The 21,344-nt window shown below is 42.6% G+C and overlaps 2 protein-coding genes across 3 annotated transcripts; one reads left to right on the forward strand and one right to left on the reverse strand.

The window, feature by feature from the left end:
• Nucleotides 1-7,373: 7,373 nt before the first annotated feature.
• Nucleotides 7,374-9,351, reverse strand: LOC146561947 (ribosomal biogenesis protein LAS1L-like). Its single transcript, XM_085293403.1, has one exon. The coding sequence runs from the start codon at nt 9,177-9,179 to the stop codon at nt 7,542-7,544; it is 1,638 nt and encodes a 545-aa protein (XP_085149529.1). The 5' UTR covers nt 9,180-9,351; the 3' UTR covers nt 7,374-7,541.
• A 294-nt stretch (nt 9,352-9,645) lies between these two features.
• On the forward strand, nt 9,646-21,191 carry LOC146561948 (glutathione hydrolase 5 proenzyme-like). 2 transcript variants are annotated; one of them, XM_085293404.1, is made up of 4 exons: nt 9,646-9,741; nt 10,003-10,184; nt 13,144-13,271; nt 13,346-13,550. In XM_085293404.1, exons 2-4 carry the CDS (start codon nt 10,081-10,083, stop codon nt 13,501-13,503), a joined length of 390 nt encoding a protein of 129 aa, XP_085149530.1. In that variant the 5' UTR covers nt 9,646-9,741; nt 10,003-10,080; the 3' UTR covers nt 13,504-13,550. The 2 variants fall into 2 exon arrangements, with proteins under 2 accessions (XP_085149530.1, XP_085149531.1); XM_085293405.1 differs by lacking the exon at nt 9,646-9,741 and adding an exon at nt 21,042-21,191 and having other exon boundaries at nt 9,752-10,184; nt 13,346-13,453.
• Nucleotides 21,192-21,344: the final 153 nt, after the last annotated feature.

Consider the following 21,344-nt stretch of genomic DNA (forward strand, 5'->3'; position numbering starts at 1 on the left):
CCGTCCAGCCTACAATCTCCCTCAAAGGCATCATGGACTCCGGCGCAGCTGAACCTGCTGAGCCTGAGCTCAGGGCTCTCTCCAGCATCTTTACTAAAAGCCGCCGGACCAGAGGGATGAGACAACATCCAATCATCAATATGACAAGAAAAACAACAAAAGAAAACATGGCAGACATAACAACACTCTTCCATTGCCCAAAGACAGACGTGAACCAGTCTCCCGGTCCAGTGTTCACACCTGATTGCTCATGCATGGTTTTAGATAACATTTTCAGACTCTCAAGCGCCCTAGTAACCGTACCGTCTGGTGCAGTATTGTTGGGTATGAACGTGCAACACATGTCCCCAAACATGGCACAGACACCACCTTTCTCAGCCAACAACATGTCCAGGGCCATTCGATTCTGGATTCCCATTAACGACGTCGGGCCTAATTGTTCCGCAAGGCCTTCTACCGCGTCCCTAGTGAGATTAGAGAGTCTCAACACATTATAATGGACATAGTTAATGCGATCGACATTTTTATTCGGAGTTATCCATAGAAACACACTTTCAAAGCCGGCCGCTATCTGATTAACTAACTTATACTCATCTGGAACTCCCCTGGGAACTCCTATTGAGTCAATCCAGGTTGGCGAGTCCCATCTTGGGTCATATTTGTGCATACTGTTGCGAAATCGATCAACTTCAGACCAGACAAAAAACAACGGAGGCTCCGGAAAAGTGCAATCAAACGATGAGTTTTATTATCACAGGAGAACAACCAACCGTCAGCATACAGAATGGGTTGCTCTGACAAAAATACACTGGGTTCTGGTTTTATAGGATAACATATCACACCTACGTCAATACAGTTCAAAAATACAGGGTGACAGATGGACAAAAGTTCAATTCGTGCAAACAAGGGTACATCACATTATATTATATTATATTATAATATGTTATATTATATCCCCTTTCACATTAGAGCCACAACAGGACCCACTAGAACATGGGAACAAGTAAAAGTGAAATATAAGAATATTCTAGAGATTGGTAGTATTTATCACTTATATTGCTTGTCGTCTCTTGGAAAGAGACCCTGGAATACTCTGTTTGTTTGTTCATAACAGCAACCAAGAAAAGGGCAGAGCAAAAAAAGACAGGTGGTGGTCCTGCACCCCCTCGTCAACAAGTTGGTTAAGTAAATAATACCCTCACGGGAAAATCGATATCTCTCTATGAGCACACTGTCACGCTGAGCTAAAGGATCCTGTCTGTCCCGCAATATACGCTGAATTCTGAGGACTCTCCTTATCAATCTTGCACCTTCCGCAATGGGTTGCTCGCGTAAACGGACAGGATATGACTGCGACAGACTTCCCAAATCCACCTTCGCTTTTATAGCCGTGGTCTCTCATCTTGATTACACGAAGTAATTTACAATTACTACTCTGAAATATGAATTACATCTGTAATAATCACATACATGTAATAGAATGTTAATAGTACATTTCCCTTTTTTAGGGAATGACCTGTATGTATCTGTGTGAAATCAATAAAAGGATCAAGTGCTGCATTATCTTTAGTTACATTGATGTTATTTATTTATGGTGAAACAGTGGTGGAATATCGCTGTTGCTTTCGTATGAATGACGCGGACATACCTGCGTGGCCGCGATCTAATCCTGTTTACATAAAGTAAACCTGCTCCCCAGCAGGTTTACGCTTACGGCTCTGTTGCTATGACAGCAAGTCCCGGATGGGCTTCGGGGAACCGAACGATCCAGGATCACGCGAAATCGTCAACAATCTCATCCAGCTAACTCACTTAGCGCGGTACGAAGAACAGGCCCCTGAGTGCTCATGCATGGTTTTAGACAAAGTTTTCAGGCCCTGCAGAGCTCGGGTTACTGAGCCACCTGGGGCAGTATTATTGGGGATATACGTGCAGCACATATCTCCAAACATCGAGCACACACCTCCCCTCTCTGCCAATAACATGTCAAGCGCCATCCTATTTTGAACTCCCATCAGAGAACTTGGACCCAATTGTTCTGCGAACCCCATCATGGCGTCCCTGGTTAGGTTAGAAAGTCTCAGCAGATTGTAATGAACATAGTTAATGCGGTCAACATTCTTATTAGGTGTTACCCAAAGGAATATACTCTCAAATCCTGCAGCTATCGGATTCACCAGCTTATATTCGTCTGGAACTCCCCTAGGCGAGTTCAGGCGAGGATCATAAGCATGTGTACCTTGGGTCCCTCTTTTGACCAAAACATGTCTCAGACGTCTGGCGGCCCCGTCTCTGGGCTGGGGCCCGGGCCGGGCCTCGGGGGCTTGGGTCCTGGTTGGTGTGCTGCCGGGGTTGTGGGCGGGTGGGTGCATGGGGGCCCGGCCCTGGAGCAGGGTGCCGCCGGTGCGTCGAGCCGCCTGGGGGGCTCTTCGACTGGTGGGGGGGATGGTCACATCTTGCAGGAGCTTTCTTCTCTTCAGGAACTCTCTGCAGGAGGGGGAGATACAGGAGAGGTGGAGGAAGATCTCAGCCTGGGCGTTTACCGTCTTATGTAGTCTGGAAGATGTGTGGATGGTGGGGTGGGTGCAGTTTTCTCTGTGGTGGGGTTGGGTGGACTGTCCAGGGCTCTGTGGAGCCGGAGGGCGCTACTGCACTGGGCCCCGGTCTGATGGGCCTGGGCCCCCCTTCCCTGGCGGGTCGCGGAGGGTGGGAGTGCCTACTGGGGTCAGCGGGGGAGCTGGCCCCAGGGAGGGGTTACCTGCCCCTCCCTTCCTTCCCTCCCCATCTCCAGCTGCCTCCCTCTTCCCGCTCCTCCACAACCACCCACACATGCAGGGCCTTGGAGTAGGGGTATGTCACCAGGGTGCAGAGGAGGCTACCCCCCCCGTCCCCTTCTGGCTGCCTCTGCCTCAATTTTATCCCACAACTTAGACATTCACATTATTCACACTCTCATTACACATACATATAGGATCTTGGGGGTGGGCACAATCACGGAGTCCAAATTACCATCAGGGTGTATACCTCACCCCTGACGTCGTTGCCCACCTCTCAATTTTAAATACACTTAGTCATTGAGGGCTAGCAGGAGGGACCATGCGCTTACCTGCTGCTCCTTGGCAGGTAGCTCCATGCCCTCCTGGGTTTTAATTACACCTTAGAACACACATGCATCAACACTACAATGAGCGGGTGGAGGGAGGTTTGGAGTCTTCTCTCACCCCCATTCTCTGCGGCCTGCTGGAGCGGGAGGGCTAGGTGGAGTTGGCCGTCCGACTGCGGTCTGGGGTGTGGGGCCTCCCTGCTGCTGCGGAGTCGGGGCGGTCTGCCTCTCCCCACCGCAGGGAAAAGGGTAACACCACCTGGGTCTGGGTGCAATTCCCCCCTCCAGGGGCAAGGGTACCTAGACCCGGTTTGTAGAGTACGCTTGGGGAGTGTGATTGTGTATACAGCGTCTCTTTATGTCTGTCTCCACGTTGGTTGAGTGTGGAGTGAGTGCATATGAGAGCATGAGGGTGGGAATGGATGTTTGTGTCTGTGGGTGCCTGTATGTCTGTGTCTATATGTCAGGTTGGGTATCAGACGCCACCTCTCTGGGGACACCTCAGGCCCTCCAAGGTTTGGAGGCCTATCTCCACCCACCACCACTTCCCCTGCCGGTGGCGGACTCCCTCAGGTGTCGGTGTGTTGGTGGTTCTTTGTGTCTGGGGGTGGGCGTCCGGGTACACACCGGCTCACTCCTTGGCGGCCGCTTGTCGGGGCCTGGGGCTCGCTCGGGCCCCTTTGGAGGTGGGGTGCCCCCGGCCTCTCGGCCTGGGGCTCGGTCACTCAGGCACAGCTGGGGGCCGGCGGAGCTCACGGGCGCGTCACTGCAACTCCCCCTGACTTCTGCTCCGCGGCTGCTGAGTGAACCCTCATCTGGGACTCTCCTCAGCTCTTACTGGAACAGTGGCGCGGCTGCCCCTCTGTTGGTCTTCCATGGTCTCTTGTGTTCTGGGGGCCTCTGGATGTCTGGAGTTTTGATCTCCTCCATACCCGCTTCACACCCTGGAGGACGGGGCTGTGGCCCCCCCACACTCCCTAGCAGATCATTACATGGAGAAACCTTTGGAATGCAAGCATGCTGATCCACACAGGTATGCACACATGGGTATTCACAGACGCGGACTAAAGCTTTCTTGGCTGCTGCCTCAAAGCACACTGTGCGCTGTCTATCTTGCGTGCTGCACAATATCGTTTATTATTTAGTAAATATTGATATCTATGACTAGCTAGTTTATTGTGATGGTGCTTTGTTTTCTCTATTATTATGTTGCTCTTTGTTGTTTGCTGTCTCCTCTGTTTGTTTTTTTTGTTTGGTTTTTTTTTTTTTCTCCATACAGGTGACCCAGGAGTTCTTTTTTTTTTTTTTCTCTCTCTCTCTTCCCCCCCCCTCTCACCGTCTCTTCTCCCCTTTGGTTTTCTTTCTTTCTCTCCCCCTCTTTCTCTCATTCATTCCCCCTGTCCTATTTATAAAAAAAAAAAAAAAAAAAAAGACAAAGGATGAACTGAAGCTCTGCCATCACGTAATGTCACTTACTGCTGTTTCTGATGTCATTTATAAAAATAAAAAATAAAAAAAAAAATAAAAAAAAAAGACGTCTGGCGGCTAGAGTACGTGTGTTGCGTTGTGGAATAGCCTTTACCTGATTCCCAATCAGCATGAGTGGAGCTCCTAATCGCACCATCGCACATGTCCCTACGCTTCCTATAGGAACATGAACCAACAGAGTATTTTCCCCACAATAATAATAGAGCCCACTTCCTGCCCAGGTTCCAATTACCGTGCTAGGGCCGCTTACATTGTTGGTGGTTCGTCCCTGAAGTGTGACGGCACACCAAGTTGGATCGATCTCTCCCACCTTGTACTTTTCATTATCAGTAGAGAACTTAAAACATGCATAGTTATCTTGTTTTGGCATAAATGGTCCCACTGTTGTCTGACACTTTCCATCTACTACTGGCTCCTGTACATTTAATGACGTCACACAAATCTAACATGAATGAGCTGGTAGACCCTTTAACATAGTTCAACTCTATGCCATTATTTCTGCTGAGACATTCATCACCTTTACCTGACCCCTCGCGCTTTTGTCTTTCTAGCGATCCTGTTTTAGGACCTACAGTCTCAGGAACTGCTGGGCTGGACTGGCCTCCGTGTTCAGACAAGGGGTCCGGAGTGCCTTGCAAAATACAGACAAAAGACAACAGAGCCATGGTTACTATTATCGCATATAATACACATGTAGTTGTAAGGAACATTTTAATACGTTTCTTCCCATTACGTGTCTCTGATTCGGTTGTTTGCATCATGTTATATAAACTTTGTATTCTAGACTTGTTATATAGATTTTAGATTCTGGACTGAAACCCCCCTCTTTGTGGAGCCTTTAACTTATCACTGCCCCTTTCTGATGGCGTGACGACCTTCTCCGCTGCTGCTCTTCTTTCTTCAGCCTTCCAGGTGGACTACTGAATGGCCTGTTGCACAGGTGAGAGGGTTTATTCTGCCTCTGTTTGTTGACACCTGTGTTGGTTGAAGCCTCTTCCTCAACCAAGCTCTCATGTGCTGGTGCACACTGCGACCAGTGATACCAGGTGTCGCCCTTCCCTTTCAGTTGGACTGCTGTAGTTGTCCTGGCAACGACCTCGTATGGACCAGTCCAGCGTGGCTCCTTCCACTTGCGTTTGAGCACCTTCAGCCACACCACCTTTGCCTCCGGGGTCGCCCTGTCCACAGCGTGTAATCCAGATGTGACTTGTTTGCGAAACTGGAGATTCTTGCCACCCCTGTGGTCGCTGTGTTACTGGAATGTTCTCCTGTAAAGGATAGAAAACAAAAAGCCTCTCTCTGGTACACCTCACTAATCTACTGTGTTCATCTAATGTTCCCTTAATTATTCAAAGTTGGTTCAAGATATCATGTTCTGGGCTCTATCCTTTATATTAACTTTACTTAATCTAAATGCTCTTTATGTGTGTAAAGAGTTTATCTTCTAACCAGGATTCAGTTCATTTTAATCCTTCAACTTAAACATGAAAATAACAATGTCTGCCTCAGTTTTACCATATCTAAATCATCAAACACCCCAAAAGTCCTAAAATGATCCTAAACCCATTTCAACTTAAACCTTAAATCCCCCCTTTATTTTGACACATTTCATGTGTCAAAATAATGTACAAAACTAAAAATGCTCAGTTTTCCCCACTCATGATCCAATCTATGTCATGAAAATGAACTTAAAACAGAACAGTCATCAGTCATGTGCTTAGCCTTAGTCCAGTCTTTACCTCAGTGTCCAGTTGGTCCAACCTTAGTTCAGTTCGTCCGTCCAGTCACCGTCCATTCATACGTATTCACACCAGGTATTTCCTCTTTCTTGCCGAGACAACAAGAAACTGTTCCTCTTTCACAGTTGCGAGTAAACATAACTAACCTCTCACCTATAAATGATTCTCTCTAACTAAGTGTGTGTGTGTATATGTCGTCCTCAAATGCTCTCTCATCTCACCCGTTGCACTTCTGACCTTCCACCAGACCAGAGGCTCATCAAATAGCCTCGTCTAACCTGCTCCTCAGAATAACTTAGACTCTGCTTTCATTAATGCAAACTTTCTGCAACTTAGTCTTTCTGAAAGACACACACTGTTTAAACCTCTGAATGCAATATCAATGCTGCAGATTATATTATTAATGCAATGGTGACGATGACGATTATTTAACAATAGCAGTAAAATAATTTCCCTGCTCCACACTCCCTCTCTCGACCTCTGGTACACCAGAGGTCGCAATACATTGTGTCCTCGCTCTGACCCTCTCTTGTGGTCCATCCGGCCTCGGGCCTCCAGGATCCTCACCCCCTGTGGTCGCCGAGATCTTCTGCAAAGGAAACAAAACACCTTTTCCTGCATCTCCCTAACTTATCATAGTTGGGACTCTTTAATCAAAAGCCTTATCCTAATTATGTTCTTGACTTATAGACTTGTATTTATATATATTCTTCAACGTTACTCATCATTTTACCACTCTCTTAAAACGCTGACACTAACTTCATTTTAAAACCTCACATTTCCTATGTTATAACCTGTTTTTGATATAGCCTTTTTATTTCATTTTGCTCCTTTTAATGTAACAATACCTTATAATTCTAGTTTATCAGACTTAATCAAAACCTATGCTTTCCTTCCTTTGGTCCTTCTTTAAATCAGAACATTTTGTCTTCTGAAAGTTTTATTTCTGCTTCTGCCAACATGTTTAGTTAACGAGCTCGACTGGACAGAAACAATCACAACTGCTGAACCTGCACTGTGCTCATGGTTAAAATTCCACAACATTTTGTCTTCTGAATATTGTATTTTTGCTTCAAAACTGCTTCTAGCACAACAAGAGTCAGCGGAGGCTGGAATGACAACAACAACAACAATCTTGTGCTTAACATAAAACATTTACCATTTAACATAAAACAAAAAATAACACAAGTAACAAAAATAACACAAGTAACTTAAAAAAGCTTCAGTCCACATTTCAGTTTGTTGAGCTCGCTGTTGCTCCAGAGGAGGCCCTCAGCTGGCCGGGCTGGAGCCGAGGCCCCGGGGATGCTGCTACGTGTCGCGCTGCTCTCCAGCTCCACTGGCTGGTCAAACACAGTCATTATCGAATAATTGTCCACCATGAGGCACGACGGGTCGTCCGACTGTCCAGGAACTTTACCAAGGTCATAGTTCTTCCATGTGACATTATCAGTGCACACCTGCCACGGAGAACCTCTGAGGGCAAGTGCTCTTTCAGCCTGCACGTCTGCCCATTTGCGCTCCTCACTTCTCTCCGAGTCCATCGGTGAGGAGTGTTGCATCTGGTCCAGCAGCATACTCACAGTATATATGGGCTGCTGCTGCTGCAGAGGTGTGCTGGCCTCTGAGCGCTCTGTCTGTGTGTAGATGGAGCAGAGCTGGAACAGCTTCTCTCTGGTTTCCTGAGGGGGGGGATGCTCCATGTCATCCAGGACTAGCTGGATCAGGTGAGGTGTGCTGATGCAGGGGGCATCCAGACATGCAGAGAGAAGCTGCTGCCACCTCAGCTTGATGCGGTTGATGAAAATCCTGTCCTTCATTCTGGCTTTCTTCTGCAACTTTGTCTCAAAATGATATTCAAATTTGTTGTTGTTGCAGAGGAAGACTTCTGAAATCCATGCAGAAATATAGAAACACCTGTGACCGTTGGGCTCTTTGCTGAGCAGCTTCAGTTCCACAAAGAGCTTCTCCAGGAAGAGGTGAATGAAAGACGAAGAGTTAAGCATCTTTAGCAGGGGCAGCCAAAAGCGCAGGAAGGTTTGTGGGACTCTGGGCTCAGTGGGACTGGCACTGTCAGATGTTGCACAGCCTAATGCTTCCAGCTGCTCCATGGTAGGAACAAGAAAACCGTCTTCCAGCAGCACATCAATCAACAGCTCCCTGGACCCCAGTGCAAACTGCTTGATCTCACCCAGCAACCAACTCATGTCTGCTAAGGGGGCCTGCCACAAGCTCTTCCCCTTGTCTTCAGGAGACCCATCATCAAAAGCTTGGTACTGGTCCTTCTGAAAAGAGATCAGCAGCTCCCGAGCGTTTCTGCAGGCATCCACTTCTTTCTGCCTGGCAACGAGCTGCTCATCGGGGCCTCCTCCCAGCTGTCTGGACCAAAACTCCTGCTGGAGCCACTCCAGGGCCACCTTACATCCCTTTCGGCACCATTTCAAAGAAGGAAGAGTCCCATGCGTGATTTCGTGCCTCAGATCCACCACCCACTCGGGGATGTTCAAGTTTCCAGCCAGTTGCCTCAGCGGCCGGGCCTTTCTCCCCTGCTGGCGATCCGTGATAAGATTAACAAATCTTACCAGGGCCGTCCCGTACATCAGGGTCAAGTCATCTCCGGTAAGCTGTCCGGACCGGTCCCGCACCTGGCAGCGCACGAGGTCTGCTGTGCAGTCCACGGCCACGGGAAAACTATTAGCGCACCTGGCCCTCCAAGCCGATATCCTCTCTAACGCAAACCTCTGCAGAGAGGAGTCCATCGAGTAAAGGTAGTCCCGAACCTGATCCCACTCCGCTTTGTTAAGCCAGGCTACCACATGGCGTGTTTTCTCAGAGCCCTTTTTATTCATTGTGCGCGCTCCGGACCTCACGCTCAATCTCTCACTCACCGGGAAAAGCCGCTCGCCTCACGCAGAGACCACTCGCAGATTTATATGACAGAGGACCGTGTTCAGAGCTTCGAGTTTTACAGTTGCTTGTCGCACAGCAACCAGGAAATGAGCTTAACGTTTTCTTCGGCTTCGTTTGTGGCTGACGTTCACCCTGCGGGCACGCTGACGCCACCTGCTGGATTGGAGGATGGAGCGATGGTTCTACAGAGCGCTTATTTACATGATGCTGGTCATAAACGAGCTTTCTTTGGCTATGGTCAATGGCGTGTCCAGCGGGGTGGCCACCCCCCCAACCAGACTGGCCACCCCAGGTGCCACCCCAAAGGCAAAACAATAAAATTCAATCAAATATCAAATGTCCGATTATGTTTTCACGGTGACGCTCAGATATCCGAGTGTAAGTGAATGCAGCATCGCTATGTGCATCACGTTAGCAAAGGTAGGAGAGCCAAGCACGAAAGACGTCACTGCAGGAAACAATTTTTCGGTGAAAGAAAATGAGGACAGAATAAATGTCCCGGTAAGTAATATTAAGTTTGTTGAGTTTAGTAAACTTCGGCGAAATTAGAATACCAAGGAAAAAATAACACTTAAAGAATTATTGCAGCCGTGGAATATTTCAGACAGTATGCTACAGAGGGGAGCTAACATAAGAGTTATGAGTTATAAGATGTAATCTAAGTCGTAACATTGCTGTATGGAGCTGCAGATTTGGTTGCAGGTTAACATAGCTGGACTGGCCATCGGGCTTATTTGACTTATTTTTTATTTTTTTTGTAAGGGCATGAACAATGAGAGGTGGTGGATTGGCCAGATGCAGGTCGATGTGTAGAAATAACTCCGTTGTTTGGTGGTGGCTATGGCGGGGCTTCCACAGAGGCAGCAGGTGGATGAGGGAAGGGGAGGCAGGAGGAGAGCCCCGAGGCAGCCGCCAGTCCGAGTGTCAGGTGAACTGAACTTCAGGTAAGAAGTTATGACCTGCAGTCTATCTGGGTCAGATATGAACTAAGTTTAGGTGGAGTTTATTTTCGTTGTGCTGACTTTTTACTGTCAGTTGCAATAACTCATACTGCGTTCTAGCCAGCTTGATGGAGTTTTTATACAGCTGTTCGGTTGCTATGATGTTACTGATAGTGAACTTTATTTTATTCATAAGGTTAGTTAGTAGAGTTGCCAACGGCTCCTTAAAAAAATGGAATGGTCCCTCAATCAGAGAAAATATTACACGTTTCGTGTTGAGCTGAGAAGAGACGCAGTTTGTCCCGAACTTCAGCTAGAATGGAAAAAGACACAAAGCTGGATTTATTCTGTCTTTACGCTGCACAGCTGCCTCTTCTCTCATCCTCCCTCTCCTGTTGCTACTTCAATCATGAAACTGATCGATGATCAGCTGATCGGCTTTTCTCTCTTGTTTGTTTATCGCCCACTTTGCGCCAGAAAGACGAAACCAGCAGATGTCGCGCTAAACAACAGCAGCACGTTTAAGCTTGATCGGCTGTTGTTAGAATTTATTTAATATTAATTTCTAGTATCAGCTGATGTTTGCTGGAGCCACAGCTGTAAAGCTGCTGGTCATGATGTCGGTTTGGATATCTGGTGAGAGGGAAACGTGAAGACCACCCACCAGGATCCTTTTTTATGTAGCTGACAGCTGGTAACTGTGCAGGGGCGGGTCTAGCAAAGTTTTGCCAGGGGGCCAGGTAGGGCATTAACAGGGAAAGGGGGCACAAAGAAATACTTTTCTTTCCTATTCTCATTTAAAATATCTAGCTTTTATTAAATAATTATCTAAATCTTACAACCAAAGTTTTTATCTGACGTAAAATGTATAGAAATCATACATATACCAAAAAGACTGTACATCACTGTCACAACAGGGTTTGTTTTCATTCAAAGGCTTTATGGCTTTAATACCTGGTGGGTCGGTCTGTAGTCAAAATGCCCGATTTTCTGTCCCAGTCCAGCCCTGCAGGTTATACTGGCAGTGTCACCATGCCAGCTGAATGTATTTCATCATCAGCCAGTGTTGTTCTTTATCAATATTACCAAAGTTTACCATAAGGCAGCATAGAAAGTATTTACTTGCTTTCAGGTTTTATTCAAATATTAGTCTTTTCAGTTGTTTCTCCACTTTTTTCCTGTTTCAAAATCAAACACCAGTTTGTGAGAAGATTATCTTCTTTTTTTAACAGGCAGAGAAAGTTTTGCATTGGAATGGCTAATTTGTCAATTGTTTGCTACAAATGTTCGTATTTTAATATTCAAAAATGTTTTTGCCCAAAACATATGTGCAGTATATGTCAGTAAAAATACTATGCAAATATTGCTGTCCTTGAATGCTGAGTAAACACTGACAAAGCACTGATTGTATCTCTTGTACTTTATCAACGCAGTATCTAAAAACTTTGCACCGTAGTGGTTAAAATCTCATTCTAATAAGAGTTAAAAGTGCATTTGGTTATTAGGTTTATAGGATTATTGAATTATGGTTAAGGGTTGGTAGAATTTTTTTTTAAAACATTATCTGCCAATTAAATCTGCCACCCTTCTCCAAATCTGTGCCCCTACCTGGCCCCCCCAACAAAAATTTTCTAGACACGCCACTGCGCCTATCAGTGCCCACACAGCGGAAATATGTGCGCAACACATAGCTGTGCTGTCTGGGGAATCATCAACAAGCGGTAAACTTTCAGAGGAAGTGAACTACTGACGGTTACGCAGAGAAGAAAACAGCGATGTCTGAGTCAGACGAGGAGCGTGGTACTTTCCGCACCAGCAAGAACACTGAGGGGGCAAATACGACTCCTAATAGCCCCAAGGGGGTTATGGTGACACTACCTTGCTTCTCTTGGTGTCCCAAAATATGCAGCCCAAACGGTCACGCCATCTTCTGGATTTGTTTTTTTTTTTTTTGGTTGTGCAATAGTTGGTGGTATTTGGTTAGGGGTATGGTTGCCCCTAAAGTAAAGGTCAGGTTGCCCCGTCGGACGACGAGGACCCTAATTGCCGTTTCTCAAAAGCTGCAGTGGCCGCAGACTCCGAGAATTGTTCGGAGATTGGAAAGTGAGTAACATTTGAAACTTCTGATACATTTTTTTTTCACATTACACATACGATTATGCACTGATCCAAATGCAAACGCTAAAAAATCTCCAAGAATTGCGAACATATGGGCTCAAATTGTGGTCATAAATATTTTGTACTTGTAAATCAGGATTTGTATGTGTAAAAAGAATTTGTGTGTGCCTTAGTGATGTGTCAGTTGTGAACGAAATGGCTCTTAGAGCCGGGTCTTTGACGTGAACGACGCAAGCCGGCTCCTTATCACGAGCCTCCCAGTCCTACTGCCAGTTTCTGGAAGACACCTTCTTCAAGCAGTGGTACAGGAAGAAGTCTGCATCCTTCAAGAAAAACATGATTTTCATGCAGGACAATGCTCCATCACACGAGTCCAAGTACTCCACAGCGTGGCTGGCAAGAAAGGGTATAAAAGAAGAAAAACTAATGACATAATGACATGGCCACCTTTTTCTTTCTCTCACCCTCTCTCCCTCTTGCACTTTTTTTTTGCTTCATTCCGCATTTGAGCTTTGCGCTGGGATGAGGGGGGAGGGGCGGTAGTTACACTGCACACACTACACAGGAACAGAGCAGGAGGGAGAGAGAGAGAAAGAGAGCCAGGGACAACAACGTCAGATTAGAAAGGTATAGTAATCATCCACAACTATTTTCAGTTGCGGATGATAAAGGATTCAGAAAGTTTATTCATGCAGGTCCATATGACAGAGAGTATGCATGTTCTTTTTGTTCTGTCATGACAATTTAATTGTGGGACATTACAATTTTGATGAAGATTAAAATTAAATTAATTGTGCACACATGATAACAATAACACTAAAGTGATAACGATGAACTCTTTCAGGGACATTCTTCGGAAAAATGGCTCTGCAGTAGATGCTGCCATTGCTGCGCTGCTGTGCACCTCCATCATGAACCCACAGTGCATGGGGATTGGAGGCGGGGTCATATTCACTGTGATGGACAGCTCCGGTAACAAGACACCCTCGCTACTCTTTGCTCAGCTCTGCTGTGGATTAATGTAGTAATATGTCATCTTTTCAAAGGTAAAGTGAAAATCATCACCTCCAGAGAGACTGTCCCCAGCAACGTGACCTCTGACCTGCTTAAGTCGTGTCCTAACACCACAGAGTGGACCGTGGAGTGGCCGCAAGGTGGGCTGTTTATCTGGCATAATGCTAATATTTATAAGGTTTTAGTCTAATCTGCTCTTGGACTCACCTTTATGACACAGCTAATTTATTCTGTACAGGTCACTGCTAATGCACACTGTGAGTCATTCCTCATTCAGCTTTCCTCAAAAAAGCAAAACTGGGATACTATAAAAAGAAAAGAAAAAAGATAAAGCAAACCACTACAGAGGGTTTGGCTGTCAGCAGATATTAAAGACAATGAGTCGGTGTCGTATATGACACTATCAGAATAATCTAGCATAAACACCATGAAATACATGCTCCTTAGTTTCAGAAACAACCAGAGAGATTGAAGTAGTCAGGTTTTTCTCCAAACTGGTCTTAACAGGTCTTTCTCCAAATGATACACAAGATGTAACACAAAGGTTTTAAAGGTGTAGTCAGTTATCTGTAGAGATATATTTTAAATTCTGCACCTTAATCTGCAAGTCAAACTCAAGATATGAAGGATCATACCTTTGTTTTATCACCTGAGAGGGTTCTTGTCATCAAAGAAGCGGAGGAAAGAGACAGCATGATTGGTGTCTTGTTAAAATGTCATCCTCCTCCTCACCTCTAACCTCATCTACTGAATTAAAGTCAAGACTCTAATACACTAAAGAGTGCACAACTATTCTTATTTAATTATTGAAAATAATAATTATTGGAAAAAAATAATAATAATAAAGTCAGCAACAAAAACCTAAATGATCTTATACCTCTTCAAAGAAATATATAACAAGACCAGAGAAATTCAAATACTGGGTCAAAAAACCCACATTTTTGTTTGCCAAAGGATAGCTGCTCCACAGTCCTGGGTCCTTTTTGTCATATCTGTCATTTCATGATGCACTCGATGTGTTTTTTCTTGGTCAAAGGTTTGAACTGCAGGCAGGCCATTTTAACACCCAGGTACTTCTTCTGTGAAGCCATGCTATTGTAATAGATGCAGCATGCGGTTTAGCGTGGTCTTGCTGAAATAGATGTCAACTCGATGGGAGCACAAGTTGCCTGTGTACACCTTTCAGCACTGGTGCATTGCCAGATGTGCAAGCAGCCAATTCTATAGGCAGTAAAATAATTACATACCTTCAGAGGTTTTGAATTGAGTGTTGATAACAAGCTGCAAAAACAGCAGCACTTAACAACGTTAAAGCCCTTTACTCTTTAGCCCAGAATGCAGGATCCACATTTTCTAAAAAAAAATTTCACTACATATCGTACTGTGTATGACTGTGTACGTGACAAATAAAAATTTGAATTTGAATTTGGTCCATGTGAATCTGAAGAAGAAACACTCAGTGCATCATGGGAATCCCTTAGCAGCCTACACCTATTGCAGCATAACTAAGGGAGGATTCAGGGTCACCTGATCCAGCTCTAACTATATGCTTCAGAAAGGAAAGTTTTAAGACTAATCTTAAAATAGAGATAGTGTCTGTCTCCCAAATCCAAACTGGAAGCTGGTTCCATGGAAGAGGGGCCTGAAAACTGAAGAACTCTCCCTCCCATTCTACTTTTAAATACTCTAGGAACAAAAAGTAAGCTTGCAATGCGAGAGGGAAGTGTTCTAATGGGGTGATTCGGTACTATAAGGTCATTAAGATAAGATGGGGCCTTATTATTTAAGACCTTGTATGCAAAAAGCAGGATTTTGAATTCAATTCTGGATTTAACAGGGAGTCAATGGAGGGAAGCCAATATCGGAGAAATTTGCTCTCTCTTTCTAGTCCCTGCCAGTACTCTTGCTGCAGCATTTTGGATTAACTGAAGGCTTGTCAGGGAGTTTTAGGACATCCTGATAATAATGAATTACAGTCGTCCAGCCTAGAAGTAATAAATGCATGAACTATGTAACCCACCTAAAATTGCATCATGAAATTAACTGTAGTTCCCAAAGAGTGTCAGTAGGTGGCACTCTGAGATTGTGTAGTGCTTGTGAACTTGAATCGTTATCGCGAAGGAGAACAACGTTAAGGCTACAAATGCTGGTCGGAGCAACTCACCAGGAATTTTTCCCTATTTCTTGTAAAAAAAAAAGGATTTTACTCTTCCGCTTGTTGGGAAATGCGGACATTTTTGGTTGATGCCGATGTACCTCTTTTATGATCCCTGTTCATTGACTCACTACGTTAGCATAGCAAGCTAATCGTTAGTTAAGTGTAGTGTAAATTCTATGTGTTTTTTAAGTGCTGTATTATCTTTGATACTCTAAGCCAATCGGAGATGTTTTTTTCTGAAAGCTAGGAAGTAAGTTTTATTTCCTGTAAGGAGATGATAATCAATCAATGATAATCAATGATATAAGTGACCATTTACCAGTCTTTGCATCTTATAATTGCCATTATAAAATTAACAGAGATGAACACAAGATTATTTACAAAAGAATTCGAACAGAGAAGACATTTAACTGTCTTAAAAATTAACTTTTAAAGCAAGAAACTTCTTCATGTTCATGTTTATGAACACGAAGAAGTTAATAAACCTTATGAAGCATTTTTAAGAACACATTAAACACACATTAGTAACACATTACTTGGTAAAAACTGCCAGGTGATTGAAATCAACAGGAAACACAACTATGCAGGAAGACCATGGATGACTAAAGGACTGCAAAATGCCAGGAAAAAAAGAACACCCTATATCTTATATATATATATAATATTTTATTAAAAGGTTAGAACACAATAAAGAAAACACAAAAGGTATATGGAATGTCATAAACAGTACAATCAAAAATGAATCAAGGAACAATGATTACCCTGGGTACTTTATAGAAGGGACAAAAAGCATTAACAAAATGAAAGAGAAAGCAAATGGTTTTAATGAATTCTTCGTAAATATGGGGCCAAAACTGGCAGAGGAAATAAAGGCCGATGGAATAGAAAGGAACACTGGTGAAAATATTGAAAGGAATAGAAGCTCAGTGTTTCTAAGAGCAGTGGAAGAGAATGAAATATATGACATCGTTAGAGGACTTAAGAACAAAACCAGTACAGATTGGAATGACATTGATGTTGTAACAGTAAGAGAGTTGCTGATTATTTATGGTATTGGAAAACCGTTAAAATACGTTTTCAACTTGTCTTTTCAAAAAGGTTTTTTTCCTGAAAAAATGAAAGTTGTTCAAGTTATTCCAATTTACAAAACAGGTAAAAAGCATCACTTTGCAAATTATAGACCAGTGACTATTTATAAAAAGTTTATAAAAATTTATAAAAAGATTTGACAGTTTTGTGGACAAATGTGAATTGCCTACATAATAAGAAGTACACACTTGGAGTTTTTTTAAATTAAAAAAACTGTTCAATACCAGGGCTGCCACGATTAGTCGACTAGTCACGATTACATCGATTATCAAAATCGTCGAAGACTAATTTAATAGTCGACGCGTCGTTTGAAGCTGTGTAAGATCCCAAAAGACACAGGAATAAGTAGTAGGATTTAAGAGTGTAATAACGGATTGAAACAGAAGATTCCAAAAATGGCAGCAGCTAGTTAGTTTTAATATTACTCTTATTATTCTTTCTGGGTCACAAAATAAATGTTTAACATATTTCAGGAGAGAATGTAGCTGTGTAAACTTCAAATATGTGCTCAGTTTATCAAGACACCACATATTTTCAAAAGCGCCCCGACATTTTCGGAGACGTCTGTTACCCACTAGCTCGATAGCTAGCCGGGGTTCAAGGCTCGCTAGAGCCGGTGAGAACACCAGACTCCTGGCAAACCATTTTCAAACCCACCGCCGTCTTTCGCTACTCAGGTTAAACATGATATCCAAGTCACTTAGATAACTTAAAAATGTTATTGTTTGGCTTTTTTCAGTATTTTATTTGTTCCTGAGTAAATTGGTTTGGCTGAGATTAAAGTTATAGTTTTTACACAGCTGAATAAACGTCAAGCAGACAGCTGATCATCAGAAGTGTGAGATGCTTGAGAATTTACTCCGGTGCCCTGTTATATTTTAGATAGCAAGGAGCAGACGGCTGAGTTTATTAAACTTCACCGAAACAATCTGCAAATTTAATTAAAATTTAATAAACTATCATCTTGTCTTTATTTTTTAGTTAGCACATACACTTAAAGCTGTAAGCTAATGATAGTTATATTAGAGCAGATGCATGCTGGTGCAGTAAGCTCTGTGTTGCATGATCTGATTAGTGGACTAATCGCAAAAATAATCGGTGACTAGTCGACTATCAAAATAAACGTTTGTGGCAGCCCTATTCGATACTGTCAGTCATGAAATTCTAATAAAAAAAATGGAAAGTATGGGTTTAGGGGAGTGGTTTTGGACTGATAAAAAGCTATGTAGTGAATATGCAACAATATGTACAAATAAATGAGTAGGAATCTAAATTGATGGATGTTGCTTGTGACATACCTCAAAGATCAGTATTAGGTCCAAAAGAATTCATGGATTCTTTATTGTCATTCGCATCACATGTTTACATGAGGTGTAACGAAAATTACGTGCACGTGGTCCCGGAGCGAAAGAAACAGAGTAACGAAGAAACAGAATAAAAAGAAAACAGAATAACAAGTAATAAGTATTTCAAATAAATTAAGTGCAGCAACCTGAGTATTATAAATGCAAGTATTAAAATAATACAAATAAAATAAATAGAGTGCAACAACCTGAGTACCAGTATGGAGTATAGATATAGAAATGTAGGTATAAATACTTTAGCAGCAAATGGCATGATGTCTAGCATTGATAAAGTGACGATGTCAGTAGTGATTAGGTGCTACAATAACAGTTCTTGTCCATTATTGACTGAGAAGTCTCACAGTTTCTGGAATGAAGCTGTTTCTCTGTCTGGTGGTTTTGCATTTAATGCTCCTGAGCCTCCTGCCTGGGGGGCAGAAGGTTTATTATGTATAAAAATTATATTTGCCAAGTATCGAAGATTCTAAAGTTTGTAATATTTGCAGATGACACAAATATATTTTGTTCAGGTGTGGAATTGCCACAGGTTTTGGAGGTGATCACACAGGGATTAAAGATATTAAAGAAGTGGTTTGATATAAATAAATTATCATTAAATCTAGATAAAAGCAAATTTATGTTATTTGGAAACCATAAGAAAAATATCGAAGTAGAAATATGTGTTGACAATGTATATTTAGAAAGAGTAAATGAAATAAAATTTCTTGGTGTGATCATTGACCACCATCATTGTTAGGGGGAAATTGGAAAGGAGGCATTGCCGTTCTGGGGAAAACAAAGCAAATCTTGGATCAGAAAGCACTTCACATATTATACTGTGCTTCACTACTACCATATATGAGCTATTGTGTAGAGGTCTGGGGAAACACATGCAGAAGTAATACACAAACAATAACTATAATGCAGAAAAGGGCCATTAGAATAATAAATAATGCAGGGTACAGGGAACATACAAATGCACTCTTTATCAAAATGCATGAAATTCCAAGACTTGGTGAAGTTTGAAACAACGCAAATAATATATAAAGCAAGAAATAAAATGCTTCCAAAAGACATCTGTAAATTGTTTATAGAAAGAGAAGGGGGGTATAACTTAAGAGGAAAATGGAATTTAAAAATACAAAGTCCTAGAACGACAAAGTATGTCTATCTCAATAGCGGGAGTTAAATTACGGAACAGTCAGAACAGAACAAATAAAAGAAAGTAACAACATAAACTAGGGCTGGGCGATATGGCCTAAAATTCATATCGCGATATAATTTGAAGCATGTGCAGTAACGATATATATCGCGATATATTCTTTTCTTCTGTATAACGTATTTTCCGCACTATAAGGCACTTAAAATCCTTTAATTTTCTCAAAAATCGAGAGTGTGCCTTATGTATGAATTCTGGTTGTGCTTACGGACCTTGAACCGATTTTGGCGTGCAGAAATCTGTTAAAAAATGTTTTAGTACAACTTTGTTAAGCCGCACTGCTTGATGGATTGTCAGAGCATTACAGCTGCCGTAGTGAGGAGCCTCGCGGAGTAATCTGGGTCCAAAACTCCGTCTGCTTCAGGTCCCAAAGTCAAAGGAACACTGAGAGTTAAAAACGGTCTAAATTCTTTCATCTTTAATAAAATTATCAGCGTTGCTGCTTTATCAGGTGTAACAATTAAGTTTAACATCCATGCGTCCATGAAAACAGAAGTTATTACATTTAACGGAGTTAGAAGTTAACAGGAAGTTAGCTCGCTAGTTTACACCTAAACATGACATACCATGTTCTGACTGAGAGATTTTTGAAACTAATTCAAACGTACAGCTCTGCTACCACTTCCAACATAAATGAAAACAGGAAACTAAACAGCAGTGGCGTTTGTAGGGTTACTGAAGTTGGACTACCTGGTATATAATGTTGTGCTACGTGATTGCTAGCGACACAGCTATTTAAGCATAACATTAGCACAGTGAAGGATGAACGCCAACTTTTTTTTATCACTCATTAAAACTTAACGTGAGGGATTCTGGTGGTCAGGGACAAATGCAATCGCATAGCAGGATGCTATACACGGGCCAAACTTCAGTCAGGAGAACAACTAAGATTATTCATCCACAATACGAGGTTAGTTATTAATATACTGCAACAACATGAGAATAGAACAGCTGCGAGAGAATTCAACATTAATGAATCAATGTTACGGAAGTGGAGGAAGCGCAGTTTTTGGCTTTCCCCATATTTCAAAAGTGCTTCAACTCTTTGCTATGACTGTCGCCCAGCATAATTTGCAGATGATAATGGTTGTAGCCGCTGCGATGCTTTCAACCAAAACAGGCGCAGTTTGATGACATCATCAACATGCGCCATCGCGATAGAGTGATATAGTCAAAATCTCTATCGTTGGCCAAAATTATATCGTTTATCGTTTATATCACCCACCCCTAACATAAACCAGTTTAAAATAAAATATAAAAAACAAATCTTAAACAAATATAAGAATGAAGAAAACGGGGTAAACCCAGGACTGTAATTGAAGTGATGTTTTGGTTTGTTTGTTTCATTATTTGTGAATCTAATTTACATATTCTGTCTTTATTTATATGAAAGAAATGATATTGTCATTTTTTTTGTTTGTTTTGCTGTTGTTTCATTTGTTTGTTTGTTTAATTTAAGACTAAAAGAAAATTAAATGAATGAGATGTAAAATTTGAGGGGGTAGGGGCAAATAAGTGTATACTTCTGCCTACTCCTTTTCAAACAAAAGAATTGAATGATATTATGTAATGATGGTGAATGTACATGTTTGAAATAAAAATGAACTGAAGTGAAATAAATATGACCAGTCTTTGAATAAATAGTACTGCGACCACGTTTTGTACTTCTCTCGTGCATCGATGAGGTGCATTCTCACAATTCAGTAAGCGCTGGATTATTGTTACTGCTGTTCACAAAAGAGGAGATGTGAGTTAATTTTGTGTGATAAGTGCCTATGGAAACCGTTTTAAGGTTCTTTAATTCTGTTATTATCGATTGCATTAAGTTGTCATTTACGAAAATGAGAGGTGTATGGTCACTAGTGTTGATTAAGTTGTTTTATAATATTAATGCAAAATGTGTTCACTGCCCTGTGCAGGTTGGTCTTTTTGTTGGAGTGTGAAATTGTGCGAGTGAGACCAGTAAATTCACCTGCAGCGAGCCAGGATTCAGGATCCCAGCTGCGATGGAGGAAGGTTTGCAGCCTACTTAGAAGTGACAGACGCGTTACTTCCTGACAGATAAGCTTATGAGATCTCAAAACAATACACTGCCTGGGTAGTACTACTAACATTAACACTATCCACACACACTTCACACACCTGAACAGAAAAGACTGAAAAGAACTCTGAACTGAGTACACAGGCTGACAAACATGGACTATTGGAATTTTCTCATTGTG

The sequence above is a fragment of the Mchenga conophoros genome, linkage group LG12 (genome assembly GCF_057382185.1).
Source record: "Mchenga conophoros isolate Kocher_MC1m ecotype Shallow Benthic linkage group LG12, M_conophoros_male_GT1.1, whole genome shotgun sequence".
NCBI lineage: Eukaryota > Metazoa > Chordata > Actinopteri > Cichliformes > Cichlidae > Mchenga > Mchenga conophoros.